This window comes from Salmo trutta, chromosome 33, assembly GCF_901001165.1.
Source record: "Salmo trutta chromosome 33, fSalTru1.1, whole genome shotgun sequence".
Taxonomy (NCBI): Eukaryota; Metazoa; Chordata; class Actinopteri; order Salmoniformes; family Salmonidae; genus Salmo; species Salmo trutta.
Window position 1 is genome coordinate 23046238 of NC_042989.1, and position 21985 is coordinate 23068222.

Here is a 21985-nt window from a genome sequence, read left to right on the forward strand (position 1 = left end):
CTCATCGCTAAGCTAAGGACTCTGGGACTAAGGTGGTAAGAGTAGGCAACAACACATCAGCCACTCTGATCCTTAACACACGGGCCCCTCAGGGGTGTGTACTTAGTCCCCTCCTGTACTCCCTGTTCACCCACGACTGCATGGCCAAACACAACTCCAACACCATCATTAAGTTTGCTGACGACACAACAGTGGTAGGCCTGATCACTGACAACGATGAGACGGCCTATAGGGAGGAGGTCAGAGAACTAGCAGTATGGTGCCAGGACAACAACCTCTCCGTCAATGTCAGCAAGACAAAGGAGCTGATCATGGACTACAGGAAAAAGCGGGCCAAACAGGCCCCCATTAACATCGTCAGGGCTGTAGTGGAGTGGGTCGAGAGTTAAGTTCCTTGGTGTCCACATCACCAATGAACTATCATGGTCCAAACATAGCAAGGCAGTCGTGAAAAGGGCACAACAAAACCTTTTCCCCCTCAGGAGACTGAAAAGATTTGGCATGGGTCACCAGATCCTCAAGATCAGATCCACACCATCGAGAACATCCTGACCGGTTGCATCACGGCCTGGTATGGCAACTGCTTGGCATCTGACCGTAAAGCGCTACAGAGGGTAGTGCGTACGGCCCAGTACATCACTGGAGCCAAACTTCCTGCCATCCAGGACCTATATAACAGGCGGTGTCAGAGGAAAGCCCATAAAATTGTCAGACTCCAGTCACCCAAGTCACAGACTGTTTTCTCTGCTACCACACGGCAAGCGGTACCGGAGCGCCAAGTCTAGGACCAAAAGTCTCAACAGCTTCTACCCCCAAGCCATAAGGCTGCTGAACAATTCATCAAATTGCCACCGGACTATTTACATTGACCCCCCTCCCTCCCTTTTGTACACTGCTGCTAATATGCATAGTCACTTCACCTCTACTGTAGCTACATGTACAAATTACCTCAACTGCCCTGTACACTGACTCGGTACCGGTAGCCCCTGTATATAGCCTTGTTATTGTTATTCTTATTGTGTTACTTTTTATTATTATTTTTTACTTTAGTCTATTGGGAAATATTTTCTTCACTCTTCTTGAACTGCACTGTTGGTTGAGGGCTTGTAAGTAAGCATTTCACGGTAAGGTCTACCCTTTTTGCTAAAAATTTTGCTAAAAATTAACGCAGTTGACAGTGAGAGGACGTTCCTTTTTTTGCTGAGTTTAGGAGAGGACAATGGAATACATTTTGTCAGCTTTAACCATGAGCTAAGAGAAGCTCTGAAGGATCTAAATCAAGACAAAATTCAAAAGGCCCTGTTGCAGGATGGCATAAAGTGGAGATTCAACACTCCTCATAGTGCTCACCATGCCAGTGTGTGGGAACAGCTCATCCGGCAAGTAAAGAGTGTTCTTCAATCCGTCATGAGGCAGGTTTGATGACGAAGCCCTGCAAACAGCTGCATGTGAGATGGAGGCAATTCTTAATGACTGCCCAATAACTTTAGTCTCGAATGACCCAAGTGACTTGGAATCCCTAACACCAAATCATGCCATTCAACTCAAAGGATAACCATTGTTGCCACCAGGTCTGTTCAAGAAGGACGACTTGTATGCTCGAAGTAGATGGAAACAAGCCCAGTACCTTGCATAACTTTTCTGGAGAAGATGAACATGTGAGTGTCTGTCAATGACGCAGGATCGTCCGAAGTGGAACAGCACAAAGCTGAGTTTCACCACCGGAGACTTTGTGCTCATTGTGGATGCTACAGCTCCACGTAACTCATGGGGTGAATCATTGACACTATGGCAGACTCCAGAGGCCTGGTACGCAGTGTGTGTTTTAAGACCAAGACCAGTGAGCTGAAGAGGCTCATCAGCAAGCTCTGTTTGCAGTAATGGAGTAGTAATAAGGCGGTAATAACCTGACGATGTAAGTCAGACTGCATGTAACACCGTTTGAAGCGGGCGTGCCTCTGAGCTGCCGCCTTTGGGTTTCAACACGCAACTCCTGAGTTACTCAACACCTACACTGACATGTGCACACTGATTTGGCATGGATTATCCTATGATGGACAATGCACACACTCTTCAAAAGAAGATTAAGTATGCACAATTGGACAATTAAACAAAATATGAAAGAATGCATAATGAAATGTTGGTAATATGGTACTTAGGTTACATTTATATTCATGGTAATTGATTGGCTTAAGACAGTAAACAATTAGGTGCTAATAAGAAGGGGTCTGGTCTCTTACCTGGTGGTAAGGCTCACACTCTGACAGCCAGTGACGCTCCTCTGTCAAACACGTCCCCTGCCCCACTTCATGCTGAAAGAGAGAGAAGAGAGAATGGAGGAGAGAGAAAGAAGTTATCAGCACCACAAAAATCATGATGATGTCTATCAACTAAGTCCTTATACAGAAGGATCGTACTACAGCAGGTCCCACTGCTGCCACTGATACTGCTGTCACAAAAATGAACGTGTTCCTATCCTCAGCAGCACATTTCAGACTTTCAGAGAGCTACACTGCTCCCAAGTGGACACATGATATCATAGTCTTTTTCAAAGACACAATGAAATACCTATTTTACACAGAATTCACAGAATACCAACTGGGGATTTTTTAAATAAAAAACAGGCAATGTTTAATTGATCCCCTTTCAAACAGTCCCAAGTGTACAATTTCTTGCCGATATATCCATTATATACATCCCAGTGCATAGCACTGGGGAGGGGTGGGAGCAAGAGACTTTAATTATTTTTTTTACTTTGACCCTTACCCAATAGTTTTTCTATGACCTTTTTTATATATGTTTTTGGACTATTTATATTCTTAAGGCAATATTCTTCTCAGTATCCATTAAATTCAACGTCTCTTCTCCCAACCTTCTAAACGTTCCACTACTGAATAAACCCTAGACTGCTGGTGCTACTAACAGCCATCTCCAGAACAGTGTGAGACAGAGTGAGAGAGGTACAGGGAGTTTTGGAAACAGTCAGGAAGCTTGTCCGAGCAGTGATAGAACACCTTCGGAGTCACACCACTGAGCCTGGGGTTTTGTTCCCCTGTGTGCGCACATTCAAAAAGGATCCCTCTCCCTCAACTCTTGTAAATCACTTTTCCTCCCCCTCTCTCACACGCTTTATTCCACTCGCTTTCTTCTCCCATCTCCATCCCTCTTTCCCCCTTCGTTGGCATGCTGTCCACTCTGTCCTGTCGTTGGCGGCATAATGAGCCCATTCTGAACAAAAGGCAGCCAAATGTTAATTAGATTAAATCATGATTTTCATGACAGCGGGAATGGGGAAACAATGTGGCGGAGGAGAGCAGACTCTCTGTGGTTTAGGAGAGTAACAGAGACTGGAAACAACCTGTCTGCAAGCCTGGTTCTCTCTCTCTCCATCTCTTCCTCTCTCTCTCTCCCAGGGCCTGTAGTGATAGTACCACCCTGAGGCTCTCCCTGTCACTCTCATCCTTTCCTACTGACACTCCAGTCGTCATCCATTCCCAGTCTCAAACCTCTCTCCCCCCCTCATCACTAAGAGTGGTACAGAAGACCAGAGGAAGACTAGACATACACACCATTGCCATCCGTGGATTAATAGGGACCATGCTGCTGCAGTAACAGTGCCGGCTGTCTGAAGAGAGTGTTCTGCAGAGCAATCACCGCCATATAGAGGCTGAACAACATTATGTAAGCGGGGTCCAAATAGAAGTGGACCTGGCAAACAGGCCTAGATTTTCACGGCTGTCTCAAACACTGGCCATGGCTCAAACGCTGATTCAGTGTACATGGCATGACTACGAGTGTCTGACCAGATAGATATAGGCCAGAAACACAGCCAGGGAACATCCTGTTCACCCTGTACATTTGTCGCGTTAACTTCACTGGACGTTAACTTCACTGGACGTTAACTTCACTGGACGTTAACTTCACTGGACGTTAACTTCACTGGACGTTAACTTCACTGGACGTGGCAGCAGCAGCCTGTAAACACAGGGTTGTGTTTTAGATCATTCTGGAGCCTCGGTCTGTCTGTCCTGTCCCACACTACAGCTCTCCACTCCTCCTGTAGCACAGATCCACTCTCTGTTCACAGAGCCTGACGGACTGGCTGGTTTTCACTTTTTAGTGCTGGAGGATCAGCTGCCGGTAGTGTGCGTCAGTGTGTTGATTGGGCCATGTGCGTGTAAGAGTGTGTGTGTTCTTGTGTGTTCCAGACGTCAGTCAGAGCACCAGCAGCTGTTCCAAAGACTCTGTGTGCCCAAGGGCTCTAAATCAGAAACTGTGTGGCATTTCACAGAGCAGCTGGGAGTACTGTGTGTGTGTGTGGTACGTACGTACGTGTGCCTGCACAGCTTCTATGAAACCACCTGCATCAGGCAGTTCTTTTAAAACGTTTCCATCTGTACGTATTTATAAACGACCATATCACATCACCGAATCATAACTCATGAAGTAATAGAGAGCTAAGAGCAGCCCTAAGAGGCAGGATGTTAGGGACTTGAAATACAGTAACTCAGTAAGGACCATCTTAATTGTCCTTAAATGGTAAACTTAAACAATGGCTCTGAAAACCAAAATTAAAGAAAGAAAACTCCTTGGAGGAAAACACACAAACACAAAATCTATTTTCCAAGTTATTCGTTGCAGTCATTCTCAATGGCCAGCCCAGTGTGAGTGAATATAATGAAAGCCTTGGATCAGCTGGATGAATACTTCTCCCTACAGTCTCATGAGGATAACAGCCAGGCCACTGTAGAAACAGAGGGACTAACAAGCTGTATGTCTGCTGTGGGCTCTGTCTGAATACAGCATCTACACCCCACCAGGACTGCTTGAGGGGCTCTGCTACAGTATAATGGCCCTCCAGATCAGAACACTGTGGAAAACAATACACCATATACCATCAAATGTGATATTTTCATTTTTCAACAAACTGTATGTCAACTGAGCACTCTCAGCTCTGACTACAGAAGCTACTAGCTACACTCAGGGCTCCCGAGTGGCGCAGCGGTCTTAGGCACTGCATCTCAGTGCAAGAGGCATCACTACAGTTCCTGGTTCAAATCCAGGCTGTATCACATCTGGCCATGATTGGGAGTCCCATAGGGCGGCACACAATTGGCCCAGCGTCGTCCAGATTTGGCCGGGGTAGGCCGTCATTGTAAATAAGACTGTTCTTAACTGACTTGCCAAGTTAAATAAAATAACAATAAAAAAAACAGCATGCCCAAATAGCTCCAGGCCAGACCAGTGTGACAGAAGAGTTCACAGTCCTGCCCCCCACTCCCCAGTCAATCACCATCCCTGCAGCCCTCCCTCTGTCCAACAGCCTTTGTGCTTCTTTACAGGAGGGGAGGGGCCTGTCAACATGTCTGACAACTATGTAAAACAAGAGAGCAGCATATGAGAGGACAGACACAAGGGAGGGGAGGAAAGGGGAAGGTGGCTAGACAACATGGTACAGAGCAGGGAATGATGTGGAAGCAATATAAACTAGCCAAAGTCTTGTCAGTGTAAAAAAGTGCATAGCTAACTGCCATATTATCAATCTATAAAAAGCAGGCTATTATGACATAGGCCTATCGGTTTCCTCCAGGACTCTTAGTTTAGAGTCTCATGTCTCAAGCTAGGATTCGGCCCAAAGTATGCACTGACGACCTGTGGTCCTGTGTCCCTCTTTGCTGTGTGAGTGTGCTGGTGTTTTCCTCTTGCTGCTGATTCCACACGGTGCTGGTTGTCCTCTGTAGGGCTCTTCACATCCAGTGGACTGAGGGAACCTGGACCTGGCCTTCTCTCCAGCCTCTCACTCACCACCCTCTTACCCTGGGATCAAACACACATGGATCATCAATATGAATCATTTCCAAGTGACCTTATCAGAAAAAAGTCCTGGCCCTAAACATCATTTGTATCATTCAATGGCATCATTTGACTACAGTTGGCCACAGAACTTTATAATTCCTGCTGTCCCTCATAGGCTCGTCATGTTGTTTACCTTTGTGTTGCCAGCCATGGTGACCAGTAGCTGCTTCCTCCTGCCCCGCCCAGAGCACAGCAGGTTCCCCTCCGCCTCCCTCTCCCCAAGCTCCTGGACCCACTTTAGGGTGGGAGAACCACCCGTGCCTGGTTTGGTCATCACAACACGGGGATCCTACTCAATAGCAAAGTGAACATGACAGTATGAATCACAGTATCTCAGTAATACATCTCTATTGCTGATAATATATGTGTATGCATAGGGTGTCTTTCATCAACATGGACATTCTAATTGTATTGGTAAGAATATTCATATTTCAGAACTATTCTGTATGTAAAAGCATCTCTGTAGGCAGACGGGGCAACTCACGCTGGTAGACTTGTTGATGGTGATGGTTAAGTCCCCTGCTTTACCCTTAGGGCTTTGCAGTACCATTCCTTCCTTCTCCGCTCTCTTCTTGTCTTCCTCTACCTCCTGCATGGAATGAAACAGAACATGAAACACATGACAACATCAGGAACCTGATATTATTATTAGTCGTCAACAAACCCTGTAAAAAAGGTGAGTTAAATTGCAGTATTTGTCTTAGATCTTCACTCCATACAAGGCTAGTTGTTAGATACTTATCATTATCGAAGGTTTCCAAAGTCACTTGGTTTGGGGATATGAGGATTAAATCATTCCAGAAAGACGGCAGGTCTTTTTTTTCTTTCTTTCTTTAGGGGGTAGATCAGCTTTAATATTGCATATAGATTGTAGCTTGCATCAATGTAATTGTCTGCATAATTTCCAATCCCCCATATGTATATATACACACACACACACACACACACACACACACACACACACACACACACACACACACACACACACATATACATACATACCTACCCATTCAAGGGTTTTTCTTTCTTTTTACTATTATATACATTGTACAGAAATAGTGAAGATATCAAAACTATGAAAAAACACATATGGAAGTAACCAAAAAAAGTGTTAAACAAATCAAAATATATTTGAGATTCTTCAAAGTAGCCACCATTTGCCTTGATGACAGCTTTGCACACTCTTTAGCATTCTCTCAACCAGCTTCATGAGGAAGTCACCTGGAAGGCATTTCAATTAACAGGTGTACCTTGTTAAAAGTTCATTTGTGGAATTTCTTTCCTTCTTAATGCGTTTGAGCCAATCAGTTGTGTTGTGACAAGGTAGGGGTGGTATACAGAAGATAGCCATATTTGGTAAAAGACCAAGTACATATTATGGCAAGAACAGCTCAAATGAGCAAAGAGAAATAACAGTCCATCATTACTTTAAGATGTAGAAAATAGTAAAAAAATAAAGAAAAACCCTTAAATGGGTAGCTGTGTCCAAACTTTTGACTGGTACTGTATATGTTTTAAAATACATGTACAAGTATTATTATCCCCTAACCCCACCACCCCTCCCCTAATTGGAGCAAACTAATAGACAACACCACTTTGGCTTCTACTTCCAGCTTACACATACCATATACATTTTACAGACACAATGTATTTTACAATAGTTATCTTTTGTTTGTTTTTAATCCCATCCTTCAGCTACGCTCAACCCCTCCGATCTATCTCTGAACACCATCCAGTTCTGATTTCTATTTGCCATATATTTTTCAACTGTGCTGTGATGTTTTCCAAAAGTTCTGAACCATTCTATTCTCATAGTTCCCACAGATTGTATATTAAAGATAAACATTTTTGCTAAAAGTAGTATTATATTATTTATCAATTTACTATGACTTTTCAAATTACCCAGCAGTGCTATTTGCAGAGTTAGCTCCAGGTAAATGTTGCAATATTTCAGCCATTCCTGAACCTGCGACCAAAAACAAGCTACATCATTTGCATAAGTAGTCATCTTCCTGTCCCTCATTTGTTTCCATTTTTGTCCACTACTTGTAGGTCTTCTATCCCTGATATCCTTCAATCCTGAACGTACGTATGTATGTATGTATGTATGTATGTATGTATGTATGTATGTATGTATGTATGTATGTATGAATGTATATTATATATATATATACACACACATATAAATAAACATTATATTGGTTGCAAGAATTTTGTATAATAATTTGTATAATTAAAAACAAATATTCAGGTCTTTGTCAACCCCAATCCTCAACCCCAATCCTCTAAAATGGTGTCTCTATTTCAGAGTAAGAACGGTTGAACACTAACTCACCTGGTACCTCTTCATGAGTGCTTCATTCTTCCTGCGGAGCGCCTCAATCTTCTTATCCAGCTCCACATCCTTCTCTTTCTTCAACATGACGTCACTGGGGGTCTGGGGACGAGAGAGAGAGAGAATACTCAGCTCATCAAAGCCTTAATGTAGAATCTTATTGGTACCTCAAACAATCAATCCAATTTATTTATAAATCCCTTCTTACATCAGCTGATGTCACAAAGTGCTGTACAGAAACCCAGCCTACCTGTGAGTGGCTACAGTATCTACAATAAACAATCCAGTGCATGATGGGCATTCAGAATGATTAACCCAGCAAAATCCGGCCAACAATATGTAGCAAGCACTGATGAAATCTTCTTCTTACAATTCTCGGCTTGACGTGATTTACAGAAGGAGCCATGAATGAGTATGAAATATTATCTCCGTCTTTCTACACCAATTGTGTCTGTTGAGGTCACGCACAGTAACAGTAGTAAACACACACAAACCCACAAACATACGTGTCCTGATGGACTGTTCATTATTGGGCTCAGTTACCCAGTAGGAATACCAGAGCAAAGCATCCTAAACATCCTGATGCCGTCAGCACTACAGAACAGAGCAGCATGTCTCCTCATAGGACAAAGGCCTCTGACTAAAGCCTCGATTACTTCTTATGGGGCTGTAACAGGGTGTGTGTTACCCCGCTTTTAAAACAGAAGGCATTTCATATGTCATACCACTGTGGCACTCTGTGGTTTTGACTGAACTATAGGCATTACAGTAACTATGAAGGACACTAGGCCTAATAACACAAATCCAATTAACTATAAAAACTTCAGCTGGTAAGTTGACAGACACACCATTTTGAAATGTATTCAGGGCACAAATCACAGGGATGGAGAATCTAATCCAAAATACAATCTGGGTAAACTTTGGGCTTCTGACCCTGAGCATTCTCGTAGCAGTCTCTGATGGCATTAGGGTAAGTGTACCTATTAAGCCCACCAAAATCTAAGTTTAGACATTTCTAACGTACACAGCCCTAATTTTCATAAGAAAAGTGGAGATAAAATGAAAGATTAATCTCTCGTGAACTTTTATGACTTTAATTTCAATTTTTTGTTAATGCGACATAAAAATACTTGATAAAATATGTTAGAAGTCCAGACTGGACTTAATGGGTACTGAATGTACCCTTTAAGCCCATGGTTGTTCCAGATAAGCCCACTCTTAAATAATCAATTGTAATTCATTTCCAAATGTTAAACACTTACAAACTGACATTTCTTATGTAAGCTTAAAATTACAATAATCTCCCCTAAAGTTATTAAAATCAAATGATCATTACTATTTATCATTGAAGTAGCATTAATAAAAAGAGGGTGTCCAATCGTATCCGCAGAGATCAATTTGGGCTCAGGCTTTTGTTCTTGACAACCAGTGTACACCGGATTCAACTAATCATAGACTTCAATCAATACTTGATTAGTTGAATCAGGTGTCTTACTGCTTGTTTAGAACAAAAACCTGCACCCGCACCGGCCCTCTGTGGATAAGACACCATGCACAAAGACCATAACACAAACAACTTTTAATGAATTATCTGAAAGCTGTTTAACATTTACTGTACTCCTATACTTGTTAATTAGTTTAACTTGTCTTCCTAAAGCCTATCTGAAGACTGTTTCAAATCTCCCGCTGTACTGTTGTATTACAAATGGTGATCCAAAAAATAGAAACACCTGGATGAATGAGGGACAACAATATGACAACGCCCGGCCCTAACTGCATGAGTAGTCATCTTCCTGTCCCTCATTTGTTTCCATTTTTGTCCACTACTTGTAGGTCTTCTATCCCTGATATCCTTCAATCCTGAACGTATTCTTCTTTCTCTGCATCAATGACTACCTGTCCACTCCAAACGTTGTGGAGAGAGTACAGGGGCTTTTAATTGTATTTAAATCTTGGTAAAGGCACCATGGATAGATGCATAATATGCATAACTGTAGTTTAAGTATTTTAATCAACTTAAAGAAAAAGAAAAAACATTTATGCTCAGGTCTATTCAATATTAATGGACATCACACAATCACCATGTGTTGCAATACAAACTGGGCATAATTGGAGCATACTGGAACCGCAATGATTTATGGTAAAAAAAGACACAATAGCAAAGTTTACTTAGAATATATTTGGAAACCTATGGTTTGGGGTATTAATATACACTATATATGACAATATAATGCAAGGTCAGTATTGATCATATTGAACAATATTTATTTATTTCCATTTATATTCTGTATAGAGGGTTCTTTTTGAGCTACTTTACCCTTTAAGCCCACCCGAGATAAATGTCAAATTTACAAAAGGCAACAATGTTTAACAATTCAAAGTTAATTTCACAGTAAAATAAGAAAATGTATTTAAAAAATGTTAGCTGTGAGTGCTTATGATCTATTATATTGTTGTGGATCACCAAGTTATGTGGCTACTGTATTGACTGTGACGTGGTACGACTGGTAGCATGAAAAACCCATATTTTCAACTGGCAAGAAATAGTCATTAATACCCATGTTGTATGCCATCATGTGCATATATCAACACATGAATCTCTTAATTTTACATTAAGTATGATCACTTATCTGAAAAATATCAGAAAAATGTGTTTGGCCGAGAGTCGCCTCCACACAAGTTTTTTTTCAGCTTTGAAATTGGCCACTAGTAGGAACTTACACAAAACTGTCAATAACTTAATAAAACATCCGATTGGCTTTGAATAAAAACTGGTATGATGATACAACAACCACATTAACTGGTTGAAACAAAATATACAGTACCAGTCAAAAGGTTGGACACCTACTATTTCAAGGGTTTTTCTTTATTTTTACTATTTCTACATTGTAGAATAAAAGTGAAGACATCAAAACTATGAAATAACACATATGGAATCATGTAGTAACCAAAAAAAGTGTAACAAATCCAAATATATTTTCTATTTTAGATTCTTCAAAGTAGCCACCATTTGCTTTGATGACAGCTTTGCACACTCTTGGCATTCTCTCAACCAACTTCACCTGGAATGCTTTTCCAACAGTCTTGAAGGAGTTCCAACATATGCTGAGCACTTGTTGGCTGCTTTTCCTTCACTCTGTGGTCCAAACTCATCCCAAACCATCTCAATTGGGTTGAGGTCGGGTGATTGTGGAGGACAGGTCATCTGATGCAGCACTACATCACTCTCCTTCTTGGTCAAATAGCCCTTACACAGCTTGGCGGTGTGTTGGGTCATTGTCCTGTTGAAAAACAAATGATTGTCCAACTAAGCGCAAACCAGATGGGATGGCGTATTGCTGCAGAATGCTGTGGTAGTCATGCTGGTTAAGTATGCCTTGAATTCAAAATAAATCACTGACAGTGGACTGGGATATGTTCCGGATAGCCTCAGACAATAACAATGATGTATACGCTGACTCAGTGACCGATTTTATTAGCGAGTGCGTCGGAGATGGTGTGTTTACCGGCTGGTGTGTTTACCGACATATTCAATCAATCCCTATCCCAGTCTGTTGTCCCCACATGCTTTAAGATGGCCACCATTGTTCCTATTCCCAAGATAGCTAAGGTAACTGAACTAAATTACTATCGCCCCGTAGCACTCACTTCTGTCATCATGAAGAGCTTTGAGAGACTAGTCAAGGATCATATCACCTCCACCCTACCTGATACCCTAGACCCACTCCATTTTGCTTACCGCCCCAATAGGTCCACTGACGATGCAGTCGCCATCACACTGCCCTATCCCATCTGGACAAGAGGAATACTTATGTAAGAATGCAGTTCATTGACTATAGCTCAGCATTTAACGCCATAGTACCCTCCAGACTCGTCATTAAGCTCGAGACAATTGGGTCTCGACCCCGCCTTGTGCAACTGGGTCCTGGACTTTCTGACGGGCCGCCTTCAGGTGGTGAAGGTAGGAAACAACATCTCCACTCCGCTGATCCTCAACACTGGGGCTCCACAAGGGTGCGTTCTCAGCCCTCTCCTGTAGTCCCTGTTCACCCACGACTGCGTGGGCATGCACGCTTCCAACTCAACCATCAAGTTTGCAGATGACACTACAGTGGTAGGCATGATTACCAACAACGACGAGATGGCCTACAGGAAGGGGGTGAGGGTCCTCGGAGTGCAGTGTCAGGAAAATAACCACTCACTCAACGTCAAAAAACAAAGGAGATGATCGTGGACTTCAGGAAACAGCACCCCCCCCACCCCCCCACCTGCCCTCGAGGACACCAACAGCTCAATGTCACAGGAAGGTAACAAAAATCATCAAGGACAACAACCACCCGAGCCACTGCCTGTTCATCCCGCTATCATCCAGAAGACAAGGTCAGTACAGGTGCATCAAAGCTGGGACTGAGAGACTGAAAACAGCTTCTATCTCAAGGCCATCAGACTGTTGAACCTCTTACGACACCAATCGCATAGGGGGCAGTATTGTCACTTTCGGATTAAATACGTGCCAATATTAAACTGCCTCCTACTCAAACTCAGAAGCTAGGATATGCATATTAGTAGATTTGGATAGAATACACTCTGAAGTTTCTAAAACTGTTTGAATGATGTCTGTGAGTATAACAGAACTCATATGGCAGGCAAAAACCTGAGAAAAATCCTACCAGGAAGTGGAAATCTGATGCATGGACTCTTTTCAAGTCATTGCCTATCGAACACACAGTGACTAAGGATTCATTTTGCACTTCCTAAGGCTTCCACTAGATGTCAACAGTCTTTAGAAAGTTGTTTGAGGCTTCTATGATGAACAGAGACCGAACAAGAAGGTGGGGAAGTTGTTGACTCAGGGAAGGACATCAGTTCATTGGCGCGCCTTCACGCGAGAGGTAGCTGTATTCTAAAACGTTTTTCAAGACACTGGAATCGTCCGGTTGGAATATTACTGAAGTTTCACGTTATAAAGGCCCTAAAGATTGATGCTTTACAACGTTTGACATGTTTGAACGAACGTAAATAGAACTTTCTTTTACTTTTCGTCGTGACATTTTCCGCACGCTTCCTACATTTGGAGTAGCTAATTGAACGCGTGAACAACAAGGAGCTATTTGGACATAAATTATGGAGTTTATTGAACAAAACAACATTTGTTGTGGACCTGGGATGCCTGGAAGTGCCTTCTGATGAAGATCATCAAAGGTAAGTGAATATTTCTAATGCAATTTATGATTTTAGATGACTCCAAAATGGCGGGTATCTGTATTGCCTAGTGTATTTTTCTGAGCGCAGTACTCAGATTATTGCAAAGTGTGCTTTCCTAGTGAAGCTTTTTTGAAATCTTTCACAGCGTTTGCATAATGGAGATGTTAATCTATAATTCTTTGAATGACAGTTTAATATTTTATCAACGTTTATGATGAGTATTTTTGTAAATTGTTGTGCTGATTCACTGGCATTATTTGAGGGAAAATATTTCTGAACGTCACGCGCCAATGTAAAATGCTGTTTTTAGATATAAATATGAACTTTATCGAACAAAAAATGCATGTATTGTGTAACATGATGTCCTAGGAGTGTCATCTGATGAAGATCGTCAAAGGTTAGTGCTTCATTTAGCTGTGTTTTGGGTATTTGTGATGCATCTAGTTGCTTGGAAAATGGCTGTGTGGTTATTTGTGTCTATGTACTCTCCTAACATAATCTAATGGTTTGCTTTCGCTGTAACGCCTTTTTGAAATCGGACAGCGTGGTTCGATTCAGGAGAAGTGTATCTATAAAATGGTGTAAAATAGTCCTATGTTTGAGAAATTGAAATAATTAGATTTGTGGTTTTGAATCTGGCGCTCTGATTTTTCACTGGCTATTGTCAAACTCAGTCCCGCTGACGGGATTGGTGTCGTAAGAATTAAACAGCCATTCCCAACATAGAGAGGCTGCTGCCTACATACAGACTCAAATCTCTGGCCACTTAAATAAATGGAAATAAAGGTATCACTAGTCACTTTAAATAATGCCACTTTAATAATGTTTACATACACTACATTACTCATCTACTGCATCTTGTCTATGCCGCACGGCCATCGCTCATCCATATATTTATATGTACATATTCATCCCTTTACATTTGTGTGTATGAGGTAGTTGTGAATTTGATAGCACAAGCATTTCGTTACACTTACATTAACATCTGCTAACCATGTGTATGTGAGCAATAAAATTTGATTTGACCAGCAGAGCACCATCACACCTCCTCCTCCATGCTTCATGGTGGGAACCACACATCCAGAGATCATTCGTTCACCTACTCTGCGCCTCACAAAGGCATGGCGGTTGGAACCAAAAATCTTACATTTGGACTCATCAGACCAAAGGACAGATTTCCACCGATCTAATGTCAATTGCTCTTGTTTCTTGGCTAAAGCAAGTCTCTTCTTATTATTGGTGTACTTTAGTAGTGGTTTGTTTCCAGCAATTCGACCATGATGGCCTGATTCACTGTCTCCTCTGAATAGTTGATGTTGAGTTGTGTCTGTTACTTGAACTCTGTGAAGCATTTATTTGGGCTGCAATGTCTGAGGCTGGTAACTCTAATGAACTAATCCGCTGCAGCAGAGGTAACTCTGGGTCTTCCATTCCTATGGTGGTCCTCATGAGAGCCAGTTTCATCATAGTGCTTGATGGTCTTTGCGACTGCACTTGAAGAAACTTTCAAAGTTCTTGACATTTTCCGCATTGACTGACCTTCATGTTTTAAAGTAATGATGGACTGTCGTTTCTCAGTTCTTATTTGAGCTGTTCTTGCCATAATATGGTCCTTTACCAAATAGGGCTATCTTCTGTATACCACCCCTACCTTGTCACAACACAACTGATTGTCTCAAATGCATTAAGGATAGAAATTCCACAAATTAACTTTTAACAAGGCACACCTGTTAATTGAGGCTCCCGAGTAGCACAGCGGTCTAAGGCACTGCAAGAGGTATAACTGCAGTCCCTGGTTTGATGCCAGGGTGCATCACATCTGGCTCTGATTCGGTTTGTCATTGTAAATAAGAATTTGTTCTTAACTGACTTGCCTAGTTAAATTAAAATTGAAATGCATTCCAGGTGACTACCTCATGAAGCTGGTTGAGAGAATGCCAAGACTGTTCAAGGCAAAGGGTGGCTATTTTGAAGAATCTAAAATATATTTTGATTTGTTTGACACTTTTTTTGTTACTACATGATTCCATGTGTTAGTTCATAGTTTTGATGTCTTCACTATTATTCTACAATGTAGAAAACAGTAAAAAATAAAGAAAACCCAGAAATGAGTAGGTGTGTCCAAACTTTTGACTGGTACTGTATGTGATACTACGGAAAGAGAAGTAGCCTACCATCACTACATTCAGTCAAAAATCTTATTTGGGAGCTGCAAACAAGTGCTTACAGCTAACTGTACAAGCAGCAGGTTTTGATCTCAACTTATGATTATTTGATCTGCTAATTAAATGCTAGCGTTGGTGTGAAATTGCATTATTGCGATCCCTTGTGGGTCCTTTAGATGCAACTCCAGCAGTGTCTGTGCTGACAAGTAAAACTCAAACGGAGAACATTTTAAAAAAGGCACATGGATGCCCTGAGCAGAGCTAATGATGCAGCGCTGAATAACACTTGTTTCCTCTCCAGGCTAAGTGAACACCCACACCACACAAACTGTAGTGTCAGTTCTGAACAAATAACAGCCACGCACAGTGCTCAGAGGAAAGTGACCAGATTGTATTGGCACAGCAGAAACACCACTCTGAGATAGAATTCCCAAAGCTCACTAGATCCTTCATATAAGGCTAGCATTCATGAGGCGACTAAACCGTGAGCACCTACAATACACACACAAATGCATATGCACACACACCAACAAGAGCCAGGAGGGCAATAAAGTGGATATTCAAAGCCAATTCTGTCATTGTCCTTCCCCTGTCATCTTTGTAATGGGTTTATCATGAAGAGTATGAAAGGTCAAAATATACAGCAAATAACACTAATGGTGACAGTCTAAACAAACAACAAAGCCAACAAGTGGCCATAACAAAGCTAGACCCAGGCCTTATCAAATCTAGTTATACAATGACTTGACATCAGAGAGGCAGTGTGACAGCAATCTTAACCAGGGAGGAAACCATAACAAACATATCCCTTTCAACCCCCTGTTGTACAATTCCCCCATATAAAAAGGGACTACGGTGATGTCTGCAGCCCAGACCTAGCAGACAGCTCGACTGCCACAGACAGAGAGCCAGGAGGTGGCACACACTGGAAAGCTGCCTGCCTGCCAGTCACCCACCGCCGCCAAAGTGATGACAAAAGATTATCCTGGCTGCTCCATGTGACATTCCACTTTGCAGAACAATGACTCCCAGCGTAGCCTCCACCACACAGCACTCTGACTCTGCACGGGATCCTTCCAAGCCGTTCCACTGCCACTGCACTGGCCACAAAGAGTGGCTGCCACACTCCTGGCGCAGATGGCAGGAGATTTTGGAAGAGGGGCGTTGGTCAAATGTCTTGTTTTAAAATTGACTGAAGAAAGGAATATATTATTTGAAGCTCCATGTTAAGACCAACATTCACATTCCTCAAAAACCTTAACATGCAGTCGGAATATGGCACATTCATCAGCCATGCTATTTTATTTTAAATGGACAGACTGAAAATCTTTAAGTATGTTTCCAGTGCAGCGTAGCCAATGGCAATGATTCACAGACAGCCCAAACTGAACATTAGCAAATAGCTTTAACAGGACGAGATAGCATCAGATTCAATCTAAAGCCTGTGAAAACAGTGAGATAGAAATTGGGACTCACAGAGAGGCAGGGTGGGAAGTGCCGAGCTGCTTTAGAGTTTCTGGTTGTCAGGGTATCCAAACAAAACAGGCCATGATGACACCAGGAATAGGACAGAGAGGGAAAGGAACACCACCAGCACTCATGCAGGCGAATGGCGGCTCACAAGAACAGCCAGCTACAGTATCACAGCGAGGGGCAGACACCACACGTGGAAAACGCTGTAAGGGGGATGTGGATGTACCCGTCTGGGTTTGGGGTACCTCCTTTCTCTCTCCGAGCCCCTGTCACTGTGATCGCCTGCGAAGGAGGCAGGTCCTTAGCACACGGTAGCTGGCTGAGCCCCACACACGTAAACACCCACACAGGCTGTGAGACCGCCAGTTTATGGCACCCATGCCCAGGCAGGGAGGCCTGCAGAACTGAGGTCGGCAGAGCCTCTCTCTCTCTAGTCCCTTCCCACCCAGCATCCCCAGCCCCTACTGGTAGGCCAGGAAGGAGAATAGAGCCAGGATGTCTGACTGAAGCACTGCATTTAGTTACAGCTATAACCTCCAGCTGGAGACAAGAGGAAGGTGGGAGCAGAGAGACTAGCCTGTAGCAGGAGACAACGAGAGAGACAGGGAGAGAAAGAGCTAGAGAGAGTGCAAGAGAAAGATTGCGAGAGAGAGCGAGAAGGCACTCACAGGTCTCTCCATGTCAGCGTTGAAACCTGGGCTGGGTCCAAACGCGAGGCAACAGCCGAGGTGGCGGAGAGGGCTGCTTGGAGTCCACGACCATGCCTTGATTACAATGAGCCAAGTTGGGCTGAGAGCCAAGATGTCTAACAAATGCACAGAGCGCCCCTGTTAACGGATTTACAGCCCCCGTCCGCTGGCTTGCTCTCACACTCTCTCACTCTCTGTCCCTCCCACACACATGCTCTTGCTCTCTCCCTCTCTCTGGAGCACTTGCTCTCAGTTAAAATTACCTCTCACACCCCTTTCCCTGCCTGTCCCCTCCTCCTTCTGTCCTCTGCTCAGAACAAACTGGTTAAATACTGTCCCCCTCCCAATACACTCACTCTTACCCACCTCTCTGAATTTAAAGGGAAACGGGAGATTATTTTCAGTAAGCAAATCTTTGGTCTTCCTAAGAGTGATACAGTCCATAAATACAAATAACAGCAGTCCAGTAAGTACCATTCAGCGTTCTATTTGCAGCCACTGTCATAATGTTATTCCAAACATGTACCAGCCCATAATGAGATGGATGTATTTGGTCATTAGAACAATCCCCCTACCATCTCTTTAACAGCTGGTTTGCCTGTGAGTGTGAGTGCCCAGGCAGGGTATCGGTTGGGGTGGGGGTGTTGCCTGCAGGATTTCCCACGACTCCTCCTGAAGGGCATGCTCCAGGCAGACAAATGCCAGACTGCTCAAGGAAGCGGCAGGGAAATCAAAACACTATGACTTGCACTCAGTGGCTTAGTTTTCCCAGAGTGCTTCAGACAGACAGCTTCTTTGATAGAGTATTAAGTTACCATCCCAGCACACTATTCTGGGTTAAATAACACTTAGGCCCACATAGCAAACATTGCTAGAGGATTACACATATAAAAGGCTCTCAACAGTGGTATTTTACAAATACTTTAAGATGATTATTTTAGAAAAACAGCAATATGTAATTTACTGCAGTGGTTCCCAAACGTTTTATAGTCCCGTACCCCTTCAAACATTCAACCTCCAGCTATGTACCCCCTCTAGCACCAGGGTCAGTGCACCTTCAAATGTTGCTTTTGCCATCATTTTAAGCCTGCCACACATACACTATACGATACATTTATTAAACATAAGAATGAGTGGGAGTTTTTGTCACAACCCGGCTCGTGGGAAGTGACAAAGCGCTCTTATAGGACCAGGGCACAAATAATAATAATCAATAATTTTGCTCTTTATTTAGCCATCTTACATATAAAAACATATTTGTTCATTGAAAATTGTGAATAATTCACCACAGGTTAATGAGAATGGTGTGCTTGAAAGGATGCACATAACTCTGCAATGTTGGGTTGTATTGGAGAGAGTCTCAGTCTTAAATCATTTTCCACACAGTCTGTGCCTGTATTTAGTTTTCATGCTAGCGAGGGCCGAGAATCCACTCTCACATAGGTACGTGGTTGCAAAGGGCATCATTGTCTTAACAGCTCGATTTACCAAGGCAGGATACTCTGATCACAGCCCTAGCCAGAAATCTGGCAGTGGCTTCTGATTAAATTAAATTTTCAGGGAACTGCTTATTGCACTTTCAATGAGACTCTCTTGTTCAGATATCGGTAAGTGGACTGGAGGCAGGGCATGAAGGGATAATGAATCCAGTTGTTTGTGTCGTCCGTTTCGGGAAAGTACCTGCGTAATTGCGCACCCAGCTCACTCAGTATCACTCCCTGATTTGTTTCAACCTGTCCTTGTGATTGTCTCCACCCCATCAAGGTGTTGCTTATTTTCCCTGGTGTATTTATCCCTGTGTTTCCTGTCTCTCTGTGTCAGTTTGTCTTGTATGTTCAAGTCAACCAGTGTGATTTTCCTGTGCGCTTGCTTTTCTATTCTCTTTTACTAGTCCTCCCGGTTATGACCTTTGTCTGTTTTTCTGGACTCCGTTTTGCCTGCCCTGACCTCGAGCCTGCCTGCCATTCTGTACCTCTGGAACTCTGAACTGGTATTGACCTTTTGCCTGTCCACGACCATTCTCTTCCCTACCCCTTTTGGATTGTTAATAAACATCTTGGACTCTAACCATCTGCCTCCTATGTCTGCATCTGGGCCTCGCCTTGTGCCCTTATACTCAGGTGCTTCACTATATCACATTTGACATTGTCCGTAAGCTTGAGTTAATTTGCACACAAAACAATCATACAATTTGTAAGTCGCTCTGGATAAGAGCGTCTGCTAAATGACTTAAATGTAAATGAAATGAAAGACCTGTGTGTTGTCCTTGTTAATACAGACAGAGAAGAGCTCCAACTTCTTAATTACAGCCTCAATTTTGTCCCGCACACTGAATATAGTTGTGGGGAGTCCCTGTAATCCTAGATTCAGATCATTCAGGTGAGAAAAAACATCACCCAGATAGGTCAGAAGTGAAAATTATGGTCAGTAAAGAGAACTTTAAGCGCGTCAATACTTTGTCCCTTGATAACCAGCGCACCATATCATTGCATAATGCAGTAAATACACGAGAGTTCAGGGGCCTTGCTTTAATAAAGTTAACCATTTTCACTGTAGCGTCCAAAACGTCTTTCAAGCATTCCCTTGGCAGCAAAAGCCTCTCGGTGGATGCTGCAGTGTATACCCAAGTGGCATCGGGAGCAATTGCTTGCACGCGCGTTACCACTCCACTATGTCTCCCTGTCATGGCTTTTGTGCCATCAGTACAGATACCAACACATCTTGACCAAAGTCCATTTGATGTCACAAAGCTGTCCAGTACTTTAAAAATATCCTCTCATGTTGTCCTGGTTTCCAGTGGTTTGCAGAAGAGGATGTCTTCCTTAATTGACCCCCCATAAACGTAACGGACATATACCAGGAGCTGTGCCAGGCCCGCCATGTCTGACTCCAGCTGTAATGCATAGAATTTACTGGCTTGTATGCAAAGCAGTAATTGTTTCAAAACATCTCCTGTCATGTCACTGATGTGTCGTGAAACAGTGTTTGATGGAGGTATTGTCTGTATAGTTTTTTGGGCCTTTTCCCCCAGCATTCCCCCAGCCATATTCACGGCAGCAGGAACAATTAAGTCTTCCACAATAATACGGGGCTTGCCTATCGGTCCTAGCCTATCGGTCCTAGCCTATCGGTCCTAGCCTATCGGTAGCTCACCATATACATGTAAGACGTTTCTAGCCCCTTCTTATTAATGGTATCTGTTGCTTTTATACATGTCTTACTACATGAAAGTAGTCTTAATTCACGCTCAAAAAACTCCCATAGCTTATTTTTCAAATATCCATGTTTCATTTCTAAATGTCTGCGCAAGAGTGGAGGTTTCCCGTGAGAGAGTAACGGTTAATGTGATTGGATGTTAATTATTTGACTAGGCTACCTGTATTTCACATTGTGTTGTTATTTTGCTGAACACTAGATGGTTTAATCTTATTTTTGGCAGTGAAACGAGGCTACTCAGTGGCGCAGCGAGTAGCGCTCCCGAGTGGTGCAGCAGTCTAAGGCACTGCATTTCAGTGCAAGAGGTGTCACTACAGTCCCTGGTTTGAATCCAGGCTGTTTCACATCTGGCCATGATTGGGAGTCCCACAGGGCGGCGCACAATTGGCTCAGCGTCATCCAGGTTTGGCTGGGGTAGGCCGTCATTGTAAATAAGAATTTGTTCTTAACTGACATGCCTAGTTAAATAAAGGTAAAATAAAAAAATACTTAGGCAAGAAAAAAAACATCACTAAAATGTACAGCCCCGTTGGAAAATCTAAATGGACTGTTTGAAAATGTGAATCACATTTTTATTTGGCGTACCCCCGACGGCATTGCACGTACCCCTGTTTGGGAATAGCCGATTAAGAGTAATCAAACATTGGCCTAGATCAGAACATGCAAGTTTCAAATTGGTCACCTATTTCCACAATTTATCTTCTTAAAATGTAACTTTAAACCTAACCATAACCAACTGCTAATCTTATGCCTAACCCTAACCTTAAATTAAGACCAAAAAGGGCATTTTTGTTTTCATACATTTTTACGATATAGACAATTTTTACTTTGTGGCTGTGGTAACTAGTGGAAACCTTTCAAATGTCAGGACAGGTGAGAACAGTAGGCTAGTCTTGTTATATAAACTATGACCTCTTAAAACATAATTCCCATGTTTAAAAAGACCTTGGGAATGTCGCCGGCCTTGTCACAGGCTGCATAGGCTCACTGAGTTCCAGCAGGTGAAGTGAAGATGAAAAAACACTCACGCCCTGGTTCACAGCATG

The 21985-nt window shown here is 42.8% G+C and overlaps 1 protein-coding gene across 6 annotated transcripts in view; it reads right to left on the minus strand.

The window, feature by feature from the left end:
- The window catches only part of LOC115172679 (coiled-coil domain-containing protein 9B), a 44561-nt gene extending 26550 nt beyond the window's left edge, over positions 1 to 18011 (minus strand). The window contains exons 1-6 of one of the 6 annotated variants that reach the window (XM_029730358.1): positions 17987 to 18011; positions 8192 to 8293; positions 6341 to 6445; positions 5990 to 6145; positions 5650 to 5817; positions 2241 to 2312 (exon numbers count right to left, since the gene is read on the minus strand). In XM_029730358.1, the coding sequence (XP_029586218.1) occupies positions 2241 to 2312; positions 5650 to 5817; positions 5990 to 6145; positions 6341 to 6445; positions 8192 to 8278 (588 nt within the window). In that variant the 5' untranslated portion in view covers positions 8279 to 8293; positions 17987 to 18011. The other 5 variants (XM_029730356.1, XM_029730355.1, XM_029730361.1 and 2 more) reach the window with 5 other exon arrangements.
- Between the last annotated feature and the right edge of the window lie 3974 nt (positions 18012 to 21985).